This window comes from Plectropomus leopardus, chromosome 17 (genome assembly GCF_008729295.1).
Source record: "Plectropomus leopardus isolate mb chromosome 17, YSFRI_Pleo_2.0, whole genome shotgun sequence".
Classification (NCBI taxonomy): Eukaryota; Metazoa; Chordata; class Actinopteri; order Perciformes; family Serranidae; genus Plectropomus; species Plectropomus leopardus.
This window is the reverse complement of record NC_056479.1, coordinates 9,625,548-9,651,936: the sequence shown is the minus strand read 5'-3', so window position 1 is coordinate 9,651,936 and position 26,389 is coordinate 9,625,548. Positions and strand designations below refer to the sequence as shown.

General features: G+C 39.6%; 1 protein-coding gene across 1 annotated transcript; it reads right to left on the bottom strand.

Annotated features, from left to right (window-relative positions):
• Positions 1–9,315: 9,315 nt before the first annotated feature.
• Positions 9,316–25,350, bottom strand: hrob (homologous recombination factor with OB-fold). Its single transcript, XM_042505142.1, has 10 exons — positions 25,182–25,350; positions 24,933–24,983; positions 23,834–24,811; positions 23,484–23,567; positions 19,891–20,025; positions 17,270–17,378; positions 14,457–14,542; positions 14,231–14,353; positions 13,882–14,104; positions 9,316–9,852 (listed from the first exon to the last, which is right to left on the bottom strand). The coding sequence occupies exons 1-10, from the start codon at positions 25,191–25,193 to the stop codon at positions 9,797–9,799; spliced, it is 1,857 nt and encodes a 618-aa protein (XP_042361076.1). The 5' UTR covers positions 25,194–25,350; the 3' UTR covers positions 9,316–9,796.
• Between the last annotated feature and the right edge of the window lie 1,039 nt (positions 25,351–26,389).

Genomic DNA, 26,389 nt, shown 5'->3' with positions numbered 1-26,389 from the left:
CAGCCTTTCATATTTCCACATATCGTCCGTGACCACAAACAGAGTGATGGATGGATGCAAAACGGGAGGTTGTCGGAGAGGCAGATAGTACAGAGGGAAACAGTGGTGGTTGCTTGGTTGGGGAGGAGAGAGGGGGGGTGTATGTCATGGGAAGTGAAGCAGAAGCAGAGACGGAGGAGTAAAGGAGGTTGAAGGGAGGGATGAGGACAAAAATAAGATAAGAAAACTAAAAAAAGAGCAAGCGAGCGAAGAAGTGTGGTCACACAGGCTGCACAGCAATGTCACACAGAGGAAAGTAATTCAGACACATAACATCACATTCACGGGAGAGGGAAACGGATGTAAAGGGAATAATAAGTACAAAGAGTGTGTTTGTCATGTGAAATGAATCACTGAAACTGCACCTATACCTGTAATTTCAGGCATTTTATCTCTCTGAGTAGCAGTGTGTTTATCAATTATGAGTCACTATGTGAAGATATTAAAGGAGACAGGGAGGTGTGAGGGTGTTAAAAGGTGGTAAAAGAGAAAACTGCTTCGGTGGGTATTTGGGCTGAATCAGAGCAGGCAGGCTGTCAACATGATCTTTTACAATTAATCTGAATTTCACTTCATTACTTTAGGAAGAAAGTTAAAAGCCTAATAAATCAGATTATGGCAGATATAGAGAGAAAAAACTAAACAATACAGTATTTTGTCTTTTTTTCACTCATACCAACGCTAGTATTTGAAACCTGAGAAAATTGGCTTGATTTCTTTCAAAGCCATAGGAGAAACAGAACAAAAATTGGCGAGACATTTGCAATAAGTTGCAATTACCTGAAAATATACAAAAAAGTAAAAAAAAAAAAAACAAACAAAAACCTCAAGCAAGCACTAAAAAAGTACAATTCTTTTTTAAATTACTCTGTACCATAATGTTAAATATGTTATCACGAGAATTATAAATATACCTTCCTGGACATTTTCCCTCATTTTTTGATAATATCTATTAATCCTCCCAGCTAATTTTCAGATCATTTTCTTGTCAGCTTTTACTAATTTTGCAAGACATTTCTTGCCAAGTTGCTCATTACATTTTTGTCATGTTTTTGAAAGTAATCAAACCAATTTCTCAGGTTTAACAGGTTCCAATGCAATCAAAAGGCATCTAAATGCTGCACAAGAAAACTGACATCAATCCGGGTGTTAATGGGTTAAAGGATTGTGACTAAGCAGGAAGTTTCAGCAAACATATGAGGGACACTGGAAAGTGAACATTATGTCTGTATCAACAGAAACAATTATTACACAACACAACCAAAATGTAAATAGTTTTAACATATAAATGAGAGGTATCCAGGAGATGTAAATGTGACTAAATATTACAGGCATTGCTGGTATAGAGTTTAGCACAGCAGCCTTCCACGCAATTGACCTGAGTTAGATTCTCGGCCAATATTGTTGGTTTAATTGACTTTATCAATAAAAAGACCCAGATAGGATGAAATTTCTGCATCAGAACATGAAGTTCAACCTGCCTCAGCTGAAGAGCTGCTGACCCAATTCTTCACTGAAATCACCAAGTCTCTTCTCTGCACATCCATCACTGTCTCGTTTGGATCTTCTGGCCACCAAACTGGACAAAGACAGAGAGAGAAGGAAACATTATTTCACACCCTGAATACAAAATCTGTTCCAATGTCTCCCCTCTGTTGGGCGCTACAGAGGACCATACAGCAAGACAACCAAAGGCAAGCTCAGTGTCTTCTTACAGGCTATCATTCTGAAGACCAGGTAAATCATTCATATGGTGTCAGAAAGCAATCTTCATGCAACATCCATGCAACACTTAAACATCCACTGTGGCTACAAATTCCAATAAACACATGCATACATATGCATAAACACCTACCTCATGTATATTAAGTAACCAGTTACATTCATCATTTAATATTTGTGCCAGTACCCTTGCACTATTTTATTCTTGTTTACACAAACATTTGATTTGAATATAGACATTGTACATTTCTGTTTGCTTTTTGCTACTGTTTTCATTTATTTTTTTCAGCAGCTTGTATGTACGTTATAGTTCTATCTTCATTTTTACCTCATTTGTTCTCTGATTTTAGCTGTATGTCTATGTCTATCTTCCTGAATATTGTTCTCAAAACTGTACATGGAGAGCAACAAAAAACTCCTTGCACTGTGGCGTTCACATACTTGGTCACTAATGCTGCTCCTTATCATTTAAAAATTTTAATAATTGTTTAAACAGGAAAATTATTCTGACCATTATTTATGTCAACAAATTAAATTCCAATAAAGGTTTAATCTATGCAATAATTTATACAGTGATTTTTATGTTACTTTTTGCCAACAAAGACCCTGATACAAGATACTGTGAAAAGATAAAATCAGCCGGTTGATTTTCTCTTCAAGAGTCATCAATTAATCAGTGAGGGCTGATGATGAAGAAAGCCAGCCTGCACTCACATGCATGTTTTGCTGATTCATATTGGGATTAACTATAATTCTCTCTAGAAATTTTAAAAAGTCACGTATATTTTTATAATAATCAGCAACACAAGCTGACACTACATGCATGCATTACACCTGCACCATTTACAACTAACCATCTTCTGTAAAAGCTTGAGTTAAAGGTCATTTCAACATACCAGTGCAGCCATTAACCTGATATTTTTAAAAGTAGCAACAAACAGGCCTTCCCACAACAGTAATCTGGAATTAACAAATAAAGCACATAACGTCAAAATAAAAAGTCAGGTTCACTTCTGGTAAAATGTAAACATGCTGTCAATCATTTTCTAAAAATAACGAGGCTATCAGTTCATAACTTTAATTGATTAAAAATTAATGGGCAGCCCACATGATATATTCTCATGACAGCCAGTCATAAGTGCAAAGCTTAATTTAGTCACATTACATGGGCTGCCATCCATTTCCAACCAGCCAGTAATATTTATTTCATGTTAACTTAAGATTTAACAGTAGATAAATTAAAAATTAGTAAATGAGTGTTGTTAGTCATTAAAGATGGGGTTAATTCCTCCACCAAGTTTTAGTTTATATTATCTATGGTTAGTTAACTGTTGTTTATCTTAAGTTAACCTAGTTTGATACACCAGTTACTTTGCCTTTTAAATTAGTTAGCCATACTCATTATCCGATAGCTAGCAGGTTATGTAGCCTAGCCCAACACACGACAAGCACACCAATATTTAATTTGCATGACAACTTTGCTCCCCTGTCCATAACTTAAGGGCGGTTTTATCATTATAATACTTTTTAGAAAGCCACGAGTTCATTTCTGCGTCGTAGTCGTCGTAATATTGCGCTAATTATTGCTAGCAAGTGTGTTTCTTGTAGCTAATGTTACCTTTTGTTAGCTCACCTGTTAGCTCACCTGCTGCCAGTATCCACCTCACGTTTCTGTCGCAGCTTGGTGCTGCCAGGGTTTCTTTAATCCTCCGTCCCACTGTCTTCCACTTTAATTAATCCATTAAACAAGTATTAAAAGCGAATTTCAGAGTGGCATGAGCTAAACAATATACAGACTCTCTTATGAACTTGCAGGTGTCCGGACGGAACCACAATCAAGAGATGGCGACAGGAAGGGAATTGTTACAAAATAAAAGCAATGAAGATATAACATTTGTACAACATATAATCTTATAATATGATTATGATAATAAATGATGAGCAAGGAGATGTAACTAAACAACAGACAAAATCTGGGAAATGGTTGACAATTTAATGCAGTGTGAAACATATGTAATATCTACAACTTTTTTATTTGTATATTGCTACATGTAAATGAGTTTTGTCAAATCAGAAAATGTGAAAACTTTCAAAGGTTGGTATTTTTCTTATAAAGGGAGAAAAAACAATATAATGATGTATGCGACAGTCTCTAATGTAGAAACAAAACAAATATGTCACATTTTCACATCTTTCAAAATAAAATTACACATTTTGTGGCCACAAATGTCGAAACTGCGCTACATTTGTTTTGGATGGACTAACAATGCATACATTCATTTAATGATTATTTATGATAAATCTGTATTCAAATTACATACTGTCAGTATTCTTATAAGACGTTATGTTGTATATGCATCTTGGGGTATCTGCTCATCATTTTTGAACTTTCAGACTAAGTTCAGCACTTTGCAGCAATACAGAAACGCTAACTGACAGTGAAGACTGAAGAGTATCTTATTTTCATTCTTCTGTTAAGCACACACTCGTTTACACACTCACAGGCCTACACACACACATACACACACACTGTCAGTCGATCACACATTCTCTCTCCCAAATGAAATTTGCTGTGGTCTCAGACAGCTGCAGGGTTTGCTGGTTTCTTAACAACTTAATTAAGCAAATCTCCCCTTTTTCCACCGAGGTAATGAGCGTAGTTTTACAGGGATTAAACAGTCTCCAGGGTTGAAAATAAGGCTTTATGCTTTAGCAATCTTATCTGCCTTTATCCATCCAGCCAATTTTCCATCCACAGGATTATTATAGGCAGAAGCCTTGTTAGCCTTACCATATTCTTCTCTTTTTAATTTGCAAGGTATTAATGCTAAAACGCTTAGTGCAACACTCTGAAATATGAGTCTGAGTTTATTCTCTGTCGCAGAGTAAAGGCATACATTTGCCTTCTTGACTCGGATTAACATTGACAGCAGATAATCAGTCATACAGTTAAGAGGTGTCAAAGCAAATGTATGCATGCAGATGACAAATTAAAGAGAAAGCCACAGAGGGGTCTTGGTAAACCCACCATGTGCTACATAATCTCAGCACAGATTCTCCGTGTGTGTTGAGTTGTTGGACGTATGAGCATCAGTCTTGCATAAAACATTCCTTCATGTGTTTTAGATGATCGTCAAAATGTTGTTTGAAAAAAATGAGATCCGGTGACTCTAAACGCCAAAGCAAATTATTCACAACATTTTCATATTCATCAAACAGTTCGATGACCCCCTCTGCCCTGTGTGGAAACATATGCATTGGCTTTGTTTCTGAACTCATTTATTCAAGGTTTTTCCCTTTAATGTGCCACCCATCTGTATATAAGCAGTACACTGTATGTAAATGTATGCACGGTATATGAACTGTATAGAAGGAAACTGCCATGCAATGGTGGATAGAAAACACTATTTTTGTCTAATATCAGGGTTCAAAGTTCATTCTTGACCCTGGAAACAGTAGTTGACAAAAAAAACCCGAGAAATCCGAGTTCAAGGTCAATTTGGCAGCTGTTTTGGAGCTTTCCAGTGTTGCATGTTCTTTAATGACAGATGGCGTTTGCCTGGTTGTGAAAGAATTCTAGTTACCAATTCTTCTAAGCACTTTTATACCTTGACTTTCTTGTCCACTTTGGCTTAAAAGCTTTTCCAATCACGACCTTGGAAAGGTAGCCTACTTTTCACGAACCTGATTTCTATATGATCAAAAACTCCAGAGTACCAAGTAAATGGACCTTGAAGTTTTGTCAAGTGCTGTTTCCAAAGTGTAGAATGACCTTCAAACCTCAACATTTAAGCTAGCAAAGATGTCATTTAAGAGCTCAGCGGGTAAAAAAAGTTAATTTGAACAAAGTCATTGACAACTGGGAACTCCATCTGCCGAGAAAGATAATGTAACATGATCAAAAGGTCCAGAAGTTATTAAATTGACCCTGAGGTAAGATTGTTTGTCAACCAATGTTTCTCCTTATTAATGACCTTTCAGACACATGTCTGTTTGTTTTTATCCTACAATATTTACCAGAACTTAATAAGGAAACACCTGTCTTTTGTCCTATTGTAATTGGTGTAAATTACACTTTGTTAATAACTGACAGTTTTTTTTTATGAATGGGCCATGTTGCTTTTCATTTGTAGCTTCTATTGTACAAAGCATGTTCAAGTCGTTTCCCATAAAGTCAGATTTCCATTTAACTTCTATTGCGAGTCAACAGTCGCAAAACGAGAGGTTGAACTTGTTTTTTTTTTAAAAAAAAAAAAGAAAAAAAAAAAGATGGTTGTTGGATATTTCAAGGTGTTTCATCCAAATCTCAGAGAGTTAACAGTACTTTACATCAGAGATGAGAAAGTTCTCTCTCCTCTTGGGACTCTAAACCCGAATAAACCACAGATAAAAAATCTTTTCTCAATCTTTAAATTTTTGGGGTCAGTAGGCACTTTTGTGCTATATGCATGACGGGACTGAAAGAGTAATTACATTTTCGGACTATCTTAATGGATTATGAAAAATAATAGGCTCTTACACGAGAGATAATTAGGATGTGTAAGTACCCGAGTTGGCAAGACTGGGCACCGTTGATTGTTACCTCTGGCGAGAGGCGATTGAAGTTGAAGGGCAAATTATTCCAGCGTATGAGCAGAGTAGCTGCAGACTTGCTGGAACTGAGCCCCCACCTCCTCTCCTTTTGTGAAGGTCTTAATTGGTTGATGTGCAGATAAAGGAAGGAGCAACCCCGTCTGCACATAAAGATAGACAGTTTCAAAGAGACTTGTTCTGGTCAAATTAGGTTTCCCTCCAATTAAGAGTTTTATCATCAGGTCTCTTAACTGTCTCTCATAAGCTCATGAACTTGACTAATGATGTCCACTAGGACCTGAACTGCAGACAAGGGTGTTAAATGCTACCCCCTGCTGGTATTATGCTTAATGTAAAATGTATGTATGAAAAATGTACATAATGTACTGCAGTGGTCTCCAGTGTTTTTGGCTTGTCAACCATTAGAATTAATATCTACCACTTACTACCCCTTTTTTTTATATCGCTCTGTACATAACTGCTTCTTGAACCTTTGGTTAGATGCTCAACTTTTTTGTTATCTCTCAGTGCAGTGACAATGACGTTCAATCTTATCCATTTAATCTAATGTCCTGAGGAGTTTAATTAAAGAATGGGGTTTCTGTCTCTGACTGTTTGATTTTAAGAGGCCTGAAGAGGACATTATCAGTATTTCTTCTACAAAGGATTAAACTATAGACAATTTAGGAAATAATATTGTGTAGCACAAATAAAAAGTTTTGGTTTTTTTTAAACGCATTATCATTAATCATTAGTTTTCTAGTGCAGTGGTTGCCAACATCACTGTGAAGGGTTGAGAGATGTTTAAGAGAATATGGAAGCAGAAAAAAAAAACATTTCTGCTAAAAAAAATTCTGGTTTATTTTACTATCCACACCTTAAAATTTTGTGAATTCCTGAATACTGTAAACTCTTGGCCTCGTAAAAATTGATAAAGCTTCATCTTTAGGCTCTGACAGACCATGCTGACATTCAGTCGCCTGTCTGTCAATATAGGGCAGCTTGTGATACTCTGTCGCACAAACGTTGGCACTAGTCTGCTGATTCAGTATGCTGAATCCATGTCGGAGCCTGTTGGTGAATAAAATCACTTTGACTCGCAGTTCAACTCAGTGCACGAGAGGAGAAACCGATGTGAGGAAAGTAAACAAACAGCCAAAGTTAAGCGAGAATGCGATCAAAACAAACTTGTTACATCAACAAAGATTATATTTTTAGCCATTGAGCTCTTTAGCAGAAACAGTTCGTAATTGTTTGCCCTGTTCTTTGCTAGCCCACAGTAAATATTTGCTCTTTAAACATCAGGTTGTGTTGTTAATGTGATAACTAGAGTCTTGAATCCTTCCTGTCAGTCTTCCGGTGTTCCATAACCTCTTTGCTACCACCACCTGCTGGTATGGAGGGCTATTTCCTCTCATGCAGGGAGCAGAACATGCGTGCTTGTTGGCTGTTGAGTGTCGTCTACGCGGTGTGTTTAAGTGCAACGTCCTGGCCGAGGCACAGGCAACGTGAGATAGTCGGCAATAGTTGGCCTTTGTTTCACTTGGTCTTTGATGTGGGTTTGGTGTTTCTAGTCCTTAAGCGCTCACAAGTCAGAAAGGTCGGAAACCACTGACCCCTAGAATCTTAAGGGTCACAGTGCAGTCTTAAAGAATTTCGACAGCCCAGATTTCCTGTTTTTAGGCTCCATGTACGGCAGCACATTGGATCTGAGGTTACAGTTATGACTTATAGTTTAAAGTTGAGGGAGTTAACATCAGTTCTTGGTTAACAACGTTGGCTCTGCTTACTCATATGGTTGCAAGCCCGATAAATCAAGGCTGCTCGAACCAAATGACAAAAAAGAAATCTATATACAGATAGTTTTTCCAATGCATGCAGGTTTGTGCTGCTTAAAACACCAACTTCTTGTTCTAGAAATAGTGTCACTGTTACTCTGCATACTGTAATCCACAGAAGTGACCCAAAACATTTCCTTTATCTGCAGTATAAAGTGGTTTCATTGAAAACTGTTCACAGTGACAGGTGTGGATTATCTACAGTTACCAGATACTGTTTTGGAAAGAAATTTTGCTGTTGTACTTTGAGCGCTACAGAAAAAGTTAAGAGACTCAAAACATAGAAAAAAATCTGTCTGGAAGGCTAGATACCACTGGGGTAAGTGAGAAATTTGGGTGTACAGTCCCTTTAAAAAAAATCCATATCAAGGTTGCAGCCGATGGGCTATTTTTTCCACAGTTTTGGAAGCAGTGGGATCATTTCAAGGCTGCGATTCCAACACTGTGTCCATATGGATGTAAACACCATTACATTTAAGCTGAAAGTCAGCACCTAAACCACAAAGTTACTGAACAGTGAAATGTGAGCTCAAATGTGTTGGAGCACAGAGCCAAAACAACAGAAAATGTATCACTGCCCAAATACTTACAGGCTGTACTGTAAACTGTATTTATTTCAGGAAAACTAAGAGAAAATAACATTTGGGATGACTGAAAATGCAACCTATTTCATCATCTCCATTCTGTCTCTTTTTAACATGAACCAGGCAATTTTAGCAGCTGCATTATACACCAAATGACAAAGAGGCAGAGGATTAACCTGAATCTTTTACAGTGAGGCTGGGAAGTGGAGGAGTCTGGATCCTGTTGGGAAAGCCTCCATAAGAGCCTGTTAGTCACAGTGAGACTCCACCCTGATGCTCTGGCTCCCTGCTCCCCTGGATAAACACTTTTTTTTGGTAAAGCAATCCACATGGGACTTTGAAACTACCTCCCTGCACTCCCTCCCCGAAAAACCTTGGATACACCTCTTAATGCATGGCAAACAAGCCGGGTCACACAGTGTATCTACTCTACTCCGAGGTTCTGAGGAACAGACTAGACTGAAAATGAAGCGCAAGGACAAAAACTAACAGAGAAACCTTGCTTTCATTTAGCACGAAGAGCAAATCAATGCCATGTAAATGTTTATGTAGTTGTTTATTTCAAGGTCACTGAGGTAAAGTGCGACAATGGATGAATGAATGGAAGAGAAGTGAGGGGCTTGCATCCTTAAAACACAAACGCAGATTATCCCAGACTAATTATAATTCTTTATAAGAATTTAAGACATGAAGCTGAAATCAAACTAAGCTGATTTTTGGAGCTTTTGTAATTAATTAATAAGCATGTGTTGGCTGTGAGAGACTGTTTCTTATAACACATCAATCACCAGTGATGCAGAGAAATGACACAGTAAGAACAAATTAACTTGAGACTATTCCCTGTCGGATTTATAAAGCGGATAAGGAACACAGTTACAGAAGGGAATATTTTTTTTTACAACATTTACACATTTTCACAAGTTCTTCAGTGGTCAGACAGTACTGATTTTAAAGAAGTGACATCAGAAAACCAAAGGATATCGTCTTTACTGTGGTTGAGCGATTGCGGACAGTCTGTACAGAAGGTTTGCTGATGTAACATCAGAGGCTGTAGGTGTCCTCGGGTAACTCTCCCAGGAGTTCATCCAGGTCATCATCTGCACAACAGACAGAAACAGGTGTAGCGAGGAACATAAAGTAACGTGTAATGCAACTTGCAGAAAACAAAGAAATCCCTACCTGCGTGGAATTAGTTATGAAAGTTTTCAATATGTGATCCTAATAGTGTTGTGTGTATAGTCGGGTCTGCTGGGAAACAGAGGTGTATGAAACACATTGATGCAGTCCAGCCCAAAATTTATGTAGCTTAAATACACGTTAAAATGCAGAACAACACACTAAACATTAGACACAGTCACACAGTGGAGGGGAGCTGCTTTCTCTGAAGCTGTCACCCTCTGATCATTTAACAAATCCTCCCTCTTCAGCTCCAGTCAGACCTGGAATGAACGTCCCAGTGTGACCGGCGGAGGCTGCGCTGCCTTCGGCCACTATCAGAGTCAGGCTCGATGATAATCATAGTTGTGCAAAAGGAGAATTCTGTCATTACGACGCCACCTGGTCCGACACTGTAACACCTAATATTCACTTCAGTTTCAGTCAATGTCTGATGTTCTTCTTCTATTTATAACGGCAGTGCTACCCATTCTGACACTGTAACACGTATCAGTTAATAACGTCTAAATAAATGTAAGGCTTGCTTCACACAGAAACCGCTGTTCCTCAAACAAAGGTAGGAGGGGATCCTCTCTCTCTGTCCACAACTGACGTAACGACCGCGGATTACTAGTTAGCTCTCTAGCTTGCCATTTTCACCATGCTGTCATTTTACTGTGGTTACAGAGAATGAGGAATATAGTAATACAGGACCCACTTCTGTTGGCCTACCATGTCTTAGCCTATTTATTTTCAAAGAAAAAGAGTCACTGGGGAAACAGCAACGTCACACCATCAGTCTAACTAATCAATGCTGCAAATTCATCACTTTGTTAGTCACTCACTCACTCACTCACTCACAGAGTTTTGTGTTTATGACACTGGCCTCCCGTGCTGCGGTCCAACCAAAAAAAAAAAGAAAAAAAACATGTTTTGTTCAGCAAAATAATCCTCACCAATGAACACATTTTTGAAACCATGCAATTGCCAGATTAAAAAGCTACCATTAGGTTATTAACAAACTACATTATGGTTGCACGACTGAACGTTGCCACCACAACGAGGCTGTAAAGCAGTGTTTGTAGCATAATGATGTTCTGTAGTCTTATTTAGCCACTTGTTTGCAATTGCCGTTTTTAAGATACATAAAAGCTTCAAAATTCACAAGTGGGGTATTCACTGACGTATTTTACGTTGTAGAACAAAACGTGAAAGTCTCTTAAGCTTGTGTTAACCACAAACTTCTAATCAAAAACTAGACTAGGAAAACAGAGGTGTTAAAATGCTAACTTATTTCCAGGTTTTCGGACTCATTCCTATGGTACTCTACTAAAGTGGAAGCGTCAAATGGCTTAAGATAGATTACAACACAAAATGAACCACTGCCACAAATCCTTGCATGTAAATTATTATTCCAAATCAATGATGTGTTGTTGAGAATCAATAGAACATAATATTACGATACTAACTGTACTGATATTTCCTTATACCCTTAATCTTAAAAGTTAATTGAACGGCAGACAGTCCTAACAGGAAATAAGGGAAAAGAGGTCCCTGACTAACAGTGAACTGAGGTTGAGCCTTAATCATTTGTCTTTTTGTTGACAATTTAATGTAGTTTTGTGTACAGAATAAAAGACGGTGTACAGTGTGTTTATCTGAACAATGCTCAGTCTCTTATACAAGTGTTCAGCTCTGTAAATCACCATGAACTGCAACAGAGTTACAATTAGGAGAGCTATGCACAGTCCACGCAGAGAGCAGAGAAACGGAGGAGCAGTTCAGGGCAGTGTTCAAACCATTAGTCACTTGTTCTGAAAACGAATCCACTCAGTTAACTGTTTGGGTCAATTTATCAAGTGAGGAAAAAAAAGGTTCTTGTTTTAGCTTTAAGAAAACTACACTCATGCATTCTGCCTGAAGAGGCTGTAATGATCATTGCACACCAAATAAAACAAAATTAATGGATGAAAAACAAGGGGTTTTCTTTTTTTTTTTTTTTGCTCTTATTGACTTTGCGAGCAAAAATGAAACAAACAAGCAAACTGTTTGTTCTCTGTACAGTAAATGGGCTGCATTAGCACTTTTATCCAAAGATTTCACAAAAACACACACACAGACACACACTTAAGGTAGTGATGTACAATTCAAGGCACTGGTGTGAGCACTGGGAGCAATTTGGGGTTCAGTGTCTTGCATATGGATATTTCGACGAGTGGACGAGCTGCTCTACTTCCTAAACCACAGCCGCTGTTGGCCTTTTTTCACAGAGGACAATTGAACAGTAGGAAAAGCACAGGTGTAAATAAATTAATGATGGCTGAATTCCATTTGGCTGCTTTGATTTCAGAATCCAGGTCCTGTGCATGCTTGCTCCCAGTCACTCTCACTGAAGCACTTGAACACAACAGAGCCATCGTTTCTGCTTTTAGCAACATCTGTGCTTTTCCTACTATGACAAGTCAAAACGTCTGCCGTGCCGAGCTCAGCTCCACATTTTCAGACTTTGGCTTAATTTTCATCACTCTAACTTGCAGACTTTTAGCAAGGTAGTGTCCCTATAGATCAGTTTTTGCTTTAACTACACATGAAGTGAATGTTGACTGCACAATGTAATGGATATAGAATAATGACACAACTGGCATTTGGTTCACGAAAAGCCTTGCTCTCAGTATGCAATTCTGGGTGCAATCTCTCAACAATTTATGGCACAAAGAAAGTGTGTCAACCACTGCACAAACAAAAACAGGAAGAAGATAGCACGTTTGTTTTCCCAAGCAGCTATCAGTGGCTATCCTCAGCTACCGAAGATTATCAGTGTTAGTTCTTTGCAGTTACTGACGACAGAACAACTGAAATAACTGGAAACTCTGTACCCTGTAAAGGAAGTGGAGCTCCATGCCAGACTCTGAGGGAAATGATAAGTAACCCAGTTGTCTTTTTTTTGTTTGCTTGTTTTTAATTATTTTGTTGGATGATTCCATGTATTGACAGGACAGCTATAGATTGACAGGAAATGTTAGAAAGAGAGAGGGAATGACACACAGCAAAGGGCCACAGGCTAGAATCGAACCCAGGCTGCTGCAAAGGCTTTAGTTTATGTGGCGCATGCTCAACCAGGTGAGCTAGAGGTCGCCCTAATCTGGTCATCTTTGTGACTGCTGTGCCACCCATAACACCACTTGGAAACACTAGGGGGTGGAAAAGATGTCCATTTTTACTTAAACTTCTTTTCAATTAGTATATATTGAATTTAAAAAGCTTTTTTTAGTCTCTTTTCTTCTTTGCTACTACAAGTGTATTTAGCTCCTGAAGATCTATAAAGTCTTATCTTATTTTTCTAATACCTCTGAGTGGAATTTCTTATCTGTTGATGGATTACAGTCATTAGGAGTCATCATCTAGGGACATTGTGCAAAATTTCATAAAAAAATCCATTGAGTGAAAGTGTCTGGAATATGTGACTCTGGATGAGTCTTTGACTGATGGAATGACATTTAAGTCCCTCGAGCTATTTCACTATTGCAGCCGAAAATGCTTAACTTGGCTCTTCTCCATGTTTCATATAAATATTATATGAATAGTTATGAGCTGGCTGCTGATCAGACTAATCATGTCATATTAAACTACAAATTCAGACTCTGCTACTTTGTATTGTGATCCATCATGTGCATCTTTTTTTTTTTTTACTGACTGAATAATAAAACAGGAAAAGCTGATTAATTAACTGAAAATGGTTGGTTGCAGCTTTAGTGCAGAAAAATGCATTCAGACACCTCTTTGTTTTGCTGCAGTTAGATTTGGTTTGGGGTCAGCAAGTCAAATGTTAATGTCTCACAACGTTGCCAGACGGTGTTGCTGTTTTATTCAGCAAAACTTAATTTTACTGGAGCCTGACACTTGGCAACCCCAGGATGTGACTGGAATTAATCTCTCTCATCACGAGTGTTATTACAAATTAGACGCCCCACCTGCATCCCAGCCTGAGTCCTGTGGTGCTGCAGCGGGCTCTCGGGGGCCTCTGCCGGAGTCTGCTCTAGTGTCTTTTGGGGTTTGAGGGTCTCCGCCTCTCTCTGAGCATTTCCCTCCTTCTTGTCCCTCGTCGTCGTCCTCGTCAAACACCAGCTGCATCTGAGACACGGGCTCCCGGAGGCCGGCTGTGGGAAGCCGAGTGGGTGAAAGCAACATCGGCTCCTAGAGAGAAAAAAAAAACTGTTTTGAGGGGACAGCTGACAGGTTGACGGAGCATTTCTGGATGACAGATTTCATATTTGTTGGGCTGTGCTATTCTTGTTTATGGCTAACGGTCGTGGTGCTCACCAGGATGAGCGGCGGGAGCTGAGTGGAGGACACACCGACTCCATCAGGGGAGTAGATCCTCAGCAGGTTGTTGGGAGTCACGTTCAGGTAATGGTTACGATGGGAGGGGGAAAACACACCGACCTGTGCACAGAGCACGCCATAAATAGACGTGTAACCACTACACATTTTAAATAACACAAACACTAAACTGCATCATGAAAGTTTAAAGAGAGGTGAGTCTCACTTGTTTGAGCAGGAGCACAGCGCCGACCTTCAGCTCCTCCACTCGCTCCTCCAGCAGACGCCGATGCACCGTTCCCTGAATCTCCCCTGCAGCCAAAAAACATTATGAACACCAAACTGAGAGAAATTAATAGTATCATTTAAAACTAATTAACGGTTGGAAGTCTAAGATGTACTTAGGTAATCTCCACTTATTCTTAAATCGCTTTTTAAAACCCATTTTTATAGACTTGCTTTTATGTGATGTAGTCTATTTTAATTTATCTCTTTTAGTTTGTCTTTTAATTTATCTTTTTTCTTCTGTCTCGATCATGTTTCATTTTCATTACTATCATTTCTGTTTCCTATTAATATTCTTTGAATTATATTTGTTCTTATTGGTATGGGTTGTTTTTGTTGCTGTTTCTCTCTCATTTCATTCTACTTTCAATTTTGTCTGGCCTTGGTTTGGCATTATTGTTTGGCTCTTATAGTTATGTTGCCTCTGCAAGAAACCCTTGTTGCTTCTGCTAGTTGTATTTCCACGGCTGCATTTATGCTCAGTGAACATGCACTACGCCGTCAGTCCATTTGTCTGTTTTCTTCCAATTCCTTGCATTACAAGCTGTTGTTTGTGTTGTCTGTTGATAACACAGCTCATAGGTTAAAAATGAAAAAAAAAAATTTAAAAAATGGTGGTTGCGGGTGTTGCGCTGGCTGTGTTCAACCAATCAACATACAAAAGGGCGTTCTAAGAACAACAATACTTCCTAGCTCTTGCGCTGCTGACACAAAAAAGGAGGTTCTGAGAACTTTGTTTAAGTTCTTCTGGTCCAAAAAAAAACCAATTAGTCTCAAAAAAACAGATTCAGACAGCAAAGGTTTGTTATGTCACAAACCTCAGGAACCAACTTGTGGAATTGGGTTTTTCATAACGCTAAAGCAAAACGAAGGGTGTCAAAGGAAAAGCGCATTTAGCTACTATCGGTATTTTGCAAGCTAAGTTTCAATTTACTTCATCTTTGCATCTTTTCATCTTTGAACATCTCAAGTGATCTCATGTGGGGAAACAGATGTAAACAAAGCAGAGACCGACGTGATGAGACACCTTGCTGTCATGGTAACAATGCTTTGCAGCGAGAAAAACAAAAGCAGAGGGTTAAAGAGTCTTGTTGTGAAAAAGGTTGGGGGACGCCGTCAACACACGTTTTCTGTCCTTCAGCAAGGACCGGAGGTGAGACTTTAACAGTCAGTTTTATATGTGTCAACAGCAGCATGCTAGCTAACATTCAGCTCAAGGGTTAAAATGATTATCATAGCTTGGCAATACCGTAAGCTGCTCAATATAGACGTTATCATAACCGTAATCCTCCAGATTTTTATGTCCGAGATATCAAACACGTTTGAAATTACCGGGACGGCCCCGATGAGTTTGCAAGCAATTCAGGAGGTTTAAGACTGGACCTGTAAACTTCTCACATTACCCGATAATATGGGCCAAAAAACGGTAATGACTACAGTCCCAGATCAGATTCGTCGTCTGATTGTTGAAATGGGTGAATAAGGAATAAATCAGCCCAAATCCCCTGTAGTCTGAGCCCGGCTTAGAATGAGGCAAAGGTGTTGAATCTGATTTTAGAGCATGAAGGGATTTGTCTGATGGAAAAAAATGAACAAAATATGCAATTTAATGAACAGGGATTCATTTTTCTGGGTTTATCAATGTCTGGAGTGGAACTTTAAGAAAAGTAACACTTTAATCCTCTTTCATTCTGGGCTTTCCATTTAAAAGATCACTTCACTGATTGAGCATTGCACTATTGCAACATTATCACACTCACAATGGACAGTTTTACAAAAAGAACCAAAATCGATGCAGCAGAAGCAGGGAATGCTGCTGCAAATAACATTCATTTTCTATTTATTTACAAAATAATTTTTCTATTTATCTATTACTCCGTAAAATTTCAGAAAATAGTGACAAATGTACACAACTTTCCCAAAGCGACTACTTCAAATTGCTTATTTTGTCGGTCCAATTCTCTAAAACCCAAAAAGCAGTGAGACAACAAAAACTACACAGAGAAAAAAAAGCAGCAAATTCTCACATTTAAGAAGCAGAAAATGTTTGTGTGTTTTCCTTGATAAATGACTTCAGCCCTTAAATTTGGTGAAGAATTGCCCGCTGATCGATTAATCGGCTAATCTTTTCAACACTGGCGTGCGTCTTCGCCACGGATAGCGGCATCTCAGATAACTGCCTGCTGGAGACAAAAGCTTCCAGCAGGTTTAGTGGCACATTACAGGCAGAATGCTCCCTCGTTGTGTCAAAAGCACTTAAAACCCACCCACTGCTGATGCCAATCTACTGCAATTGAATCACTAATAAGCACTTAAGTTCTGTGTTGAGTACAACATCCACTCCTGAGTGTTAATAATCAGCACACCTCGTGCCACTGCTCTCTGGGGGCCATGGCAACCAGCTCATCTTAAGAGGAGGATCAGACAAGAGCGGCGAAAGACGCAGCAGGAGAAGGAAAACAGGCAAAGAGGAGAGAAGCTTCCACAGCAGATGTGTGTATGCTGTATATACATGTGTATGTGTGTGTGTGTGTGTGTGTAATCAAACATGTAACTGCAGCTGAACTCAGCTCTCGCACCATGTGGAGATCAATCAGGTGAGTTATTCACCACCTCTCTCTCTTTGATTCACATCTCTCTTAACACACTAGTTCAGTTATTTATAGCGCATATTGTATTGCAAGTTGATACTTATTCCTTCCATAAGCCAGTGTATTTATTTTCTGTGTGTGTGTGTGTGTGTGTGTCCAATACCTGTTGGATCTTTAAACACAGCCTTGGCATCAGCGTGTGTGTAGATGATGCTCTTCAGGAGCACGGCCATGTTTGGCACTTTGTTTCTCGGCAGCTGTTTCAGCGCAGCCTGCATCGACGAGGGAAAACAAACAACATACCAGCCGCTGAATCAAATAAATTCACTCACAACTTTTCTAGAGGAACTCAGGTCAGGGTTACAGCCTTAGTGTGGCTTCACAGTGTGCCATGGTATGAAAACTGATGGATGTCATGTACATCTGCTCCTCCGCTGCCTGTCAGACATTTTAAACACACTTCTATTAATAAAATGTTCTCAAGTTTCAATTATGATAAAGCGTTTGGTCAACCACAGAACACTCTTCAGTTCCCATCGCTGAATCGCTGTAACTGATAACAATAATGACTGCCTAATCCCGTGAAATTTTCAGAGATGGTTATCAGACCGTGAAAGCCTATTACAACCTGAAATCAGGTGAGCTTACATCGATTTCCACCTGCATTACCGTTGCGTGTAAACATTTTTGGAGCTGTGCTTGATGACTCATCGATTTTCGGAGGATCAGAAAATAAACCAGAAACAATTATGATCATCAACACATCCTTTCAGTATTTTTTTAATCCTCTAAAATGTAAAGATTTGGGGGCCCCAGTAGCTCAGTTGGTACAGCGGGCGTACCTTGTACAGAGGCACCTTGTCGTCGCCGCAGCGGCCACAGGTTCAATTCCAGCCTCGGCCCTTTGCTGCACGTCATCCCCTCTTCCCCCCCCCCCTTTCTCACTTATATCTGTCCAATCAAATACAGGCAAAACGCCCCACAAAATAATCTTCAAAAAATGTATGGACTTTCAGATTTTCTTTGTCACATATGATAGTAAACTGAACATTTTGAAGGTTCTGTACTTCTCAATCATTGAAATAAAATTGGCCATTTAAATAAAATAAGTTAGTTAGTTAGTTAGTTAGTTGAAGCCCTAAACATTTTACTTGAGCTGGAATCAATTTGTCAATAATATTGTATAAAAAGTTCACAAAAGCACGCACATCCGGCAAAAAGACTAGGTGCTGGACAAGAGAAGAAAAATAAGTCTGCACACTTGATTATGCTTCTATGAATATTTTATATAATTACCACCGAGGTGATGTTGTTGTCTTCATCAGACGGACGAAGAGCATGTAGCTCGAAACGTCACCTCAGCGGTAATTATATTAAATATTCATAGGAGCATAATCTAGAGTGAGGATGTAGTTTTTATTTTTTCCCTCAATGATATTGTATGAAAATAAGTAACGTTTCCAAACTCTCAGCAACTGATTTGAACTGCAGCTGTAACAAATGTATTTGCTTGTATTCTTGCCATGAAATTCATCATCAAAAACAACACTGTTTGGATTCTTGAAGCATTTATACAAGTTGTAACTAAACTGTAAATTTTACATGTAATTATATCATTATTTAAAGGGCTCCATTTGTGCAAAAATTCTGTTTTTGGCACCATCTGGTGGCCACAATCAGAAAGACACTGATTGTTTATTGAGGTTAAAAACGTGTTACAAATGAAATTATCTCCACCCATCTACAAAGAAAACTACAGATCGCAATCATGATTTTAGAATATAAATGTGGGGGAAAAAATCTGATATTTTCACTGTTATGTCTTTCAAGTGTTTTTTTTTTTTTAATCAGGTGGGCGTCACTGACATGCCATGTGACTTCTGTCACATGACCTCATGATTAGTTTTAAATTGAACATCTGTCCCCAGAGCATTTTATACCCTGATGACGACTGTTTAAGTCAAAACGCATTGATCAACTATTTGCCAATAAAGGATTTTTACTGAAAATTTAAGTACTTCGGATGCTTTCCAGACTGCCAACTTATAAGGTGAAATTCAACATGAAGTAAGATGGACATTGTTTTTTAATTCTTATTGTAACGTAAATCCGTTCGTTTCTTCATTCAGATAAAATCTGACCAATATTATTTGATAACCAAATAATCAAATATCATCACAGCCTCACATCAGCACATCATCTCCAGGTTTGTCAACAAATAAACAGCAGTGAGCATTATTTAGTAACATGTTATAGTTGAGTCAACAGAAGTGAATAGGGGTCTGTGTTCATTTGTCTATTCATGTGAAAGAGGGATTTTGAGGAAGCCGAGATTCATATAATCAGCTTAACCTGAATGATTGTCCTGCCAGTGACTCTGTGCATGTCAATGAAACCTGTGTCAACAGCCATGACAGAAACCAACACGCTGAAGCGCTCGCGGCGATTGAATACTGGCAGGTTATTCAACAGAGGTCGACACGCGGGGAGAGCGGGACAACAGCAGAGTCTCCATTAGAGTGATTGATGAGTGATCGTACTGTTTATAATTACAAAACACCTCTGGTGCGGCTGCTCCATTTGTCCTGATTATGCCAATAGACCTCCAGCAGCGACACACAGTCTGTTATGATGGAGGATCGATAATAAAACAACTGCTTGACCTAAATAAAAAAACGCACCTATTGCTTCAACTGGACTAAAATGTGAAATGGTTTCAGGACTTTATTGCCGTTTGTTTGTAACTGAATAACGAATAGATGCATAATGTTTATAGGTAATCACCTTTCGGAGCACCATGACCACGCTGTAAGAGTGCAGGAAACACGAGGGGTTCCTCTCGTCCAATCCCATCTCTGCCTTCATCGCTGCCCAGGCGCCGCCGCTGAACTCCTCTTCTTCAGTCTGTGAGCTGGAGCCCTGTAAAGCGAGTCAAACCGTTTACACACTCACAAAGACTCACGGTTACTGTGCACGACCTGGCTGAAAATATCAGCTTTTTATCCCCCCTGCCTCCTCACAGAGCTCAGATGGTCACTGTGGCCGCGTTGCAATCAGATTGTGTGAAACTTCATTTCACACCGCAGCCTGGAACACTTAAATGTCTCCTTCTGAAGGCACAACCTCTGTAAAAAGCTCCTGATGTTCAGATATAAACATCCTGGAGTGTTCAGGAAATCAAAACCTGACTTCAAGTTATGTCAGAAATATCAAAGCATGTTGTAATTACTCAGAGATTTTTCTGTGAGCTGTTGTTGGCAAGTCTAAACAAAAGTCCTGCGGGAAACAATAGAAGTCTTGTCATCTGCAGACAGCAAAATGATTACTTACTGCTCCTCTGTGATGTATATTTGGAAATTTATTGTTGCTCCTGTCGCAATAACTTGCCAAAAAAATAAATTGTGAACACACATTCATGCAGTTCCAACACTTGCTTATCCTGTTCTGCGTTACATAGATGTGGAGACTATCCCAGAATGCATTGGGAGAGGAGACATGCAGCTTGCTCAAGCTTGAACTGCACCTCGCCTGGACAGCAGACAAGAGCAGGCGGATGCAGCAGGAGGCGGTGACATAAAGATGCCATCAAGTCAGACAGTTTTCTGACTCTTCCAGCAGCCTTCAGAAGCACCCGCATCCTGTTAGATTTGATACTGATTCATTAAAGTCTTATCAGATGGGTTTATTAGTTTGTTCACGGTTTCCAGATTTAGCGATTATGACACAGTGACCTATTAAAACATTGTGCAGGCGATCTGTAATTTCTGTTCATGGTTAACCTTCATTTTACATGAACTGACATGCAAATCAGCATCATATCAGTCTGCTGGATATAAATCCACTGAGCGAACCTGTCACCCTCAAACTACAGAAATAAATCAAAAACATCTGCCTGACAGTCAAAGACGCAACAGCTTTCAGTGCAGATCAGTCAGACAGCCGACAGTCAGAGCTTAAATCTGTACAGAATCGTCACATCCCACTCAGGCTGCTGACCACAAGTCTTTGTGTTGTGAAATATTCCTAATAAAATAATTACAACAGTCCAGTGTTAATATACAACAGACTGTGTTGTTCATGATGAATGCATTTAGTCTCTCTGAGTGCAAAACGTGACCGTCAGCCACAACATGTACTCTGCTAACAGAAAAAAACTTCAAATACGACAAATAGATTCCAAATCTCTGAAATTCAACAAAAATAAAAAGTTTATCTGAAACGTCACATTGTTGAGTCAGCTGTTTAATCGGCTGAGAGCCAGGCATTTCCCATCATGCTCTGGGCCTTGCAGTGTGTGGGGAGTAAAACTGCAGCGCCTGGCTCTAAAATCTGTCCACTTTTGCACGATGTCAGAGCAAGTCGGGATGAGCTGGGACACAAATCTAACCGGCATGGCTCAGCTCAGACGCCCCTGTGCACTCAGCCTCATTCCATGTGGAACCCAAACAACACGCTGCCACAAAACTCATCCACCAATGCACGAACCCACTGACAGTGGTTACTTAAAACTCGCTACAACGCGACATTGTAGGGAAAAAAGGCCAAACCACGGACTGTATAAAAGAATGCATGTGGCTACTGAGACGTCACACTTTGGTCTGTGGACTGCAGTTTTGAGGTCTTGCTGTTGTTTGGTTTTTGGAATCAGAAGTGAGCATACAGTATCTGGACGAGAGGGTGGAGCTGTGGAGGAGCGAGGGGTGGATCTGGCTCATGTGATCCCTCTCAGACAGCCTGTCACTCAAAGTGGCCCGCCCTTAAATATGGGGGGCCGAAACTTTAAGCCTTAATAAATGGTAAATGAGTGAGTTCTATACAAAAACAAAAACGTAAAACTCTGTTTAGTTCTCGTGAATTTTGAAATTAATATAGAGACCAAAACTGTCATTTGTACCAGGCTGTAAACTAGGGGCGTGCCATATCATATCGCTCATGATAATACCGAATAATTTTAGGAAACCTTCATATTATGATAATGGCAATATGTTGACCTGTTGGCATAATGACATCATACAGTCACGTATGGCAACAACAAGCATGGCTGAAAGTGAAATTGCCACCAGATATCGGAGGAGTTTATTTCATTGTATGTTCTTGAAATTAATAATAAAATATTTGTCAGTATTGTTTCATATGATGAAGAATATCATTATCACAAAAATACCCTGAAGTATTGTGATATCGTTTTAAGGCCATATCGCTCACCCCTGCTGTGAAGTTGGGCTTTTCACACTGATGACTATGGGGACTGATTGGCTCTTGGGGCCGGCCTCAAGTGGCCGTTCAAGGTAACGCAGTTACACGTTATCTTCATTTTTCAGCCCCAGAGGTTGCTGCTTGGGCCAAATGGAGCAATTATCCTCTTTTATAATTCATAATACATGAGGGCGTGATTCACATTTGAAGTAATGAATTGCAGACTTTACACTTACCCAAAGGGCCTCTCTTTAAAACAAACGCGTCAGAACTATCTAAATGCTAACTCAGCATTTTCTTCAGAGCTTCCGTTTCCAGGCCGGGGGAGGGGACACAGAAATAAATATGTATGAAAACATATGAAAAATAAACTCTTTTGTTTCAGAGAGAAAAAAAAAACACTTTCAAGCTTGAATGAAGGAATTCCCCAGGAGAACCTGAAGGAAACACTGCGTGTAATTAAGTGTCGGGATGGCCAGCAGAAGGGCCGGGGGATATGGCTTTAAAAAAAAAATCACAATATTTTTAGGTTATACGACAATACGAAATATGTATCTTGATATTCTGAAATCTAAAATACAACATTATTAAATAAACTAGTTACAAATAAAGAAGCTACAGGCATGAAATAAAGTTACATAAACTACTGTTACAATAAAGTTTAATAAAACATTAACAAAACCTTTATAGTGTTAAATAAAGTAAAGTATAAAAATAAAGTACTGTTACAGTAGTAGTATAGTTAAATTAAGTATTGTTATGTAAATTAAATAAAAGATATAGCATAATATGAGATGACTTTTATTCTTTTTAAAGAATCAGATGATATATTTCTAATATTTCTATATTTTCTAACCAGCAGCAGCCTTCAGGAAAAGAAGCATGTAGAAAAGTCCACTTTACATTTTTCTCTGGTAAAAATGACAATAATTCAGGGGTTCTAACTTCATCAGTGTAGATATTTGCTGGGGTTTTTTAGCCCTCTGTGCTATAAATCTGGATTTTGAAGTGTTGATTGGACAAAACAAGACATTTAAATATGTCCACTTGTCCATATGTCAAGCTTTGGGAATCAGTTGATCGAGAAAACAATCAGTTCATAAGATGATAAAAAACCATTTCACGGTAAAAACAAGCTGTAATGTGTTTTGTGCCTAACATCTCTGTCTGTGGTGCATTACCTGGCTCGGTGAACGGGCCACAACACCGTGAGCTGGAGTCTGAGGGACAGAAACCACGATGTCGTCCAGGCTCTGACCCTGCGGCTGAGAGAGAGGAGTTAGATCATTACACGGCGCCGTGGTGGAAAAACAAACACATAACCTCTAAATGTCATTTCATTCAAGCTTCGGTGAGAAAACCACAGAGCAGCCGCACAATTTCTGACCACGTGGGTGAGATTAGATGATTTCACTGCCCTGGAGCTTTTAATTCAAAACACTGCAACGTCAACAGACTGAAATCAGACAGATACAAACAGGAAGTTTAAATGCCTGGCAGAGGAGGAGAACCGGCCCTGAATGAGACTAACCTGCTGCGGCAGGAATCCAGCGGGGCCGGGGAAGCGTCTGGTCCTGGGCCGGTGAGGCTCGGAGCGCGGCCTCTTCTTAGGAAGCTTATTGGAGGCTGACACCAACTGGACCAGGCGGTTTGTGAGGACTGGTGTGTGAAGGGGATGAGGGCTCAGAGTGGAGGAGCTCACAGACGGGGTGGAAGAAGGCGCTGGAGAGACAGTTTGAAAGAGGGCACGGCCCTGAGGAGAGGGTCCAGGAGTTGCAAATGGTCTATGTGGCGGCTGGGGACGGTTTAGTGTCCTGGGAATGGGGTTAGGGGCAGGAGAAGACGCAGTGCGGCCGGGGAAAACACTCGGACTCTGTGGAGGGGCTGACGGGAAAGCAGGGCTGGGATTTGGGGATCTCAGAGGGGGCATAGAGGAGGTCCTAGGAGGTAGGTTATGACTTGATGAGGACTGGCGTGCGGTGCTGAAGTCCCTCAGGGGCCGATTAGGTTGTGTCTGAATCCCTCCACAGGTCGGGGGTCGCAGCATTTTGGCTGAAGATGCAGGCTCGAACGCAGGCGCAGGTGGGGTTGGAGCAGGAGGCTGCCCCATCTGGCGGTCGCATTCATCCAGATCTGCCAGGTCAACATCCCAATCATCAAAATCATCCTCAGCCACGCAGGGCTTTGGCGGCCCCTCTGTGTCAGCAGGACTCTGTTGTGATGCCAAATTAGGCTGAGAGTTATTCAGTGTGGGGGGATGGGGCTGAGCGGAGGAGGAGAGCTGTCTCAAACCCAGAGCAACAGTTTGTCCAGCAGTCGTGTGTGTGCTGCTCATTGATGCTGTGCCATTACACAGGGCAGCTGATCTCGCTCCAGGCTGCTGAAGGCAATTTTTCTCCGGCTCTCTGTGAGCAGCAGAGGAAGCCCGGAGCGAGCAAGATGACACAGCAGCTGCCACATCGGCTGGTCCAGACGCTGTGCGGACAGTCCAGTCTGTCCCAAGCAGGTCCTGGGAGAGAAAAACACACACACACACACACACACACAAGCAGTGTGAGGGTTAACAGAAGGAGGCTCGTTATTATACAGTATGGGAGTGAGTTAAGTAAACGTGTGTTTGCTGGAATCACCTCATCATCAAAGTCCTCGCCAATGCTGAACAGACCACTTAATTTGCAGGTCTGAAACAGAGGCAACAACACACTGAATTAATATCTCCACAACACGTGAAGCTCTAAACGTCCGGGTGCTATTAAAGAGATAAACCAAAAAAACGTGTCACAAACCCATTTTAACGCACGTGAATTAATTTTCTTGCTAGCATCCGTTAGCTCGGTTAGCTCAGATTGTTTTGAGTTTTACTGGTTTGTTTCACTTACCATCGCAGTCATGAGATATCGCGATGAAAGCCGTATTTGGTCCGTTTGGAAACCAAACTTACTGACACATTGAGTGCCATTCAGTTACTGCGTTTAAACATAATTAGTTGTTTTCATACCGTGTAAATGTAACAAACAAACGCTGCTAGCCAGCCAGCTAAATGAAAACTTTTGGTAGGTACCGCGCCGCCACGTTCAAACATGACGTAATGACGTAGCAGATGTTTGTACAAAGAGTGTTGACGCAGAGCGAGATGATTCACTCCCACTTGAACCGCATTTCAATCATCTTTGTCTTCATCCGTGTTCTTTCCAGTTCAAACGTTTTTATTTCTTAAACTTAAAAAAACAGAAAAGCGACAACAATGATTTGCCCCCCTTTTTTACCGTGCCAAATAGTCAAATAACCATCGTATTAGTTGACAGAGGTGAAATGTAACTAAGTGCATTTATTCAAATTACTGCACTTGAGCTCAACTTTGAAGTACTTGTACTGCACTTGAGTATTTAATTTTTTTTTTACTGCTCTATGCATCTATTTCATTACATCTCAGAGGCAAATATTGTACTTGTACTATATATAAATAAATCATAAAATAACATGTATACTGTATTTTTATCCATCACAAAATTCAAAAGTCTTGTGAAGTTTTCAGGGAACATCCAGCCTACATCTGACCATGAAGTTAACCCTTTGAAATCTGGCGCAAAATCACTTTTCTTGTGCTGCTTTCAGACATCTTTTGCAAGTTTTAATTTTAATTAGTAGACTGGAAAATTAATTTTGAAAAATCTTTTTATTTTATTTTTTCAGTTTTTTCTATTTCATTTTTGTTTCATTTTTTCTTTTTTAACTAATTTTCAGGCAATTTTCATATACTTTTTTTTTAACTAATTATGTTAAATTAAATATGTGTTAAATATGTTGATTATAATATTTTTAGGTACTTTTTCCAGGTCATTTCCCCTTTTCTTCTTTTTTTTCAATTTCTTTTTATTTTCAGTTTTTTCTTTTTGGCATTTTTTCTGTCTTTATTAAAAAATCTATTTTTCAGGTAATTTTCTTGTACTTTTTACTAATTTCTTGCTAATTTTATTGCTCATTACCCTCTTTCCATGTTTCTGAAGGAAATCAAGCCAGTTTGCTCAGGTCTCAAAAGGTTACACGGTTGTGCCTGTTCCATAATCACCCCCTCCCTCTGGAAGTC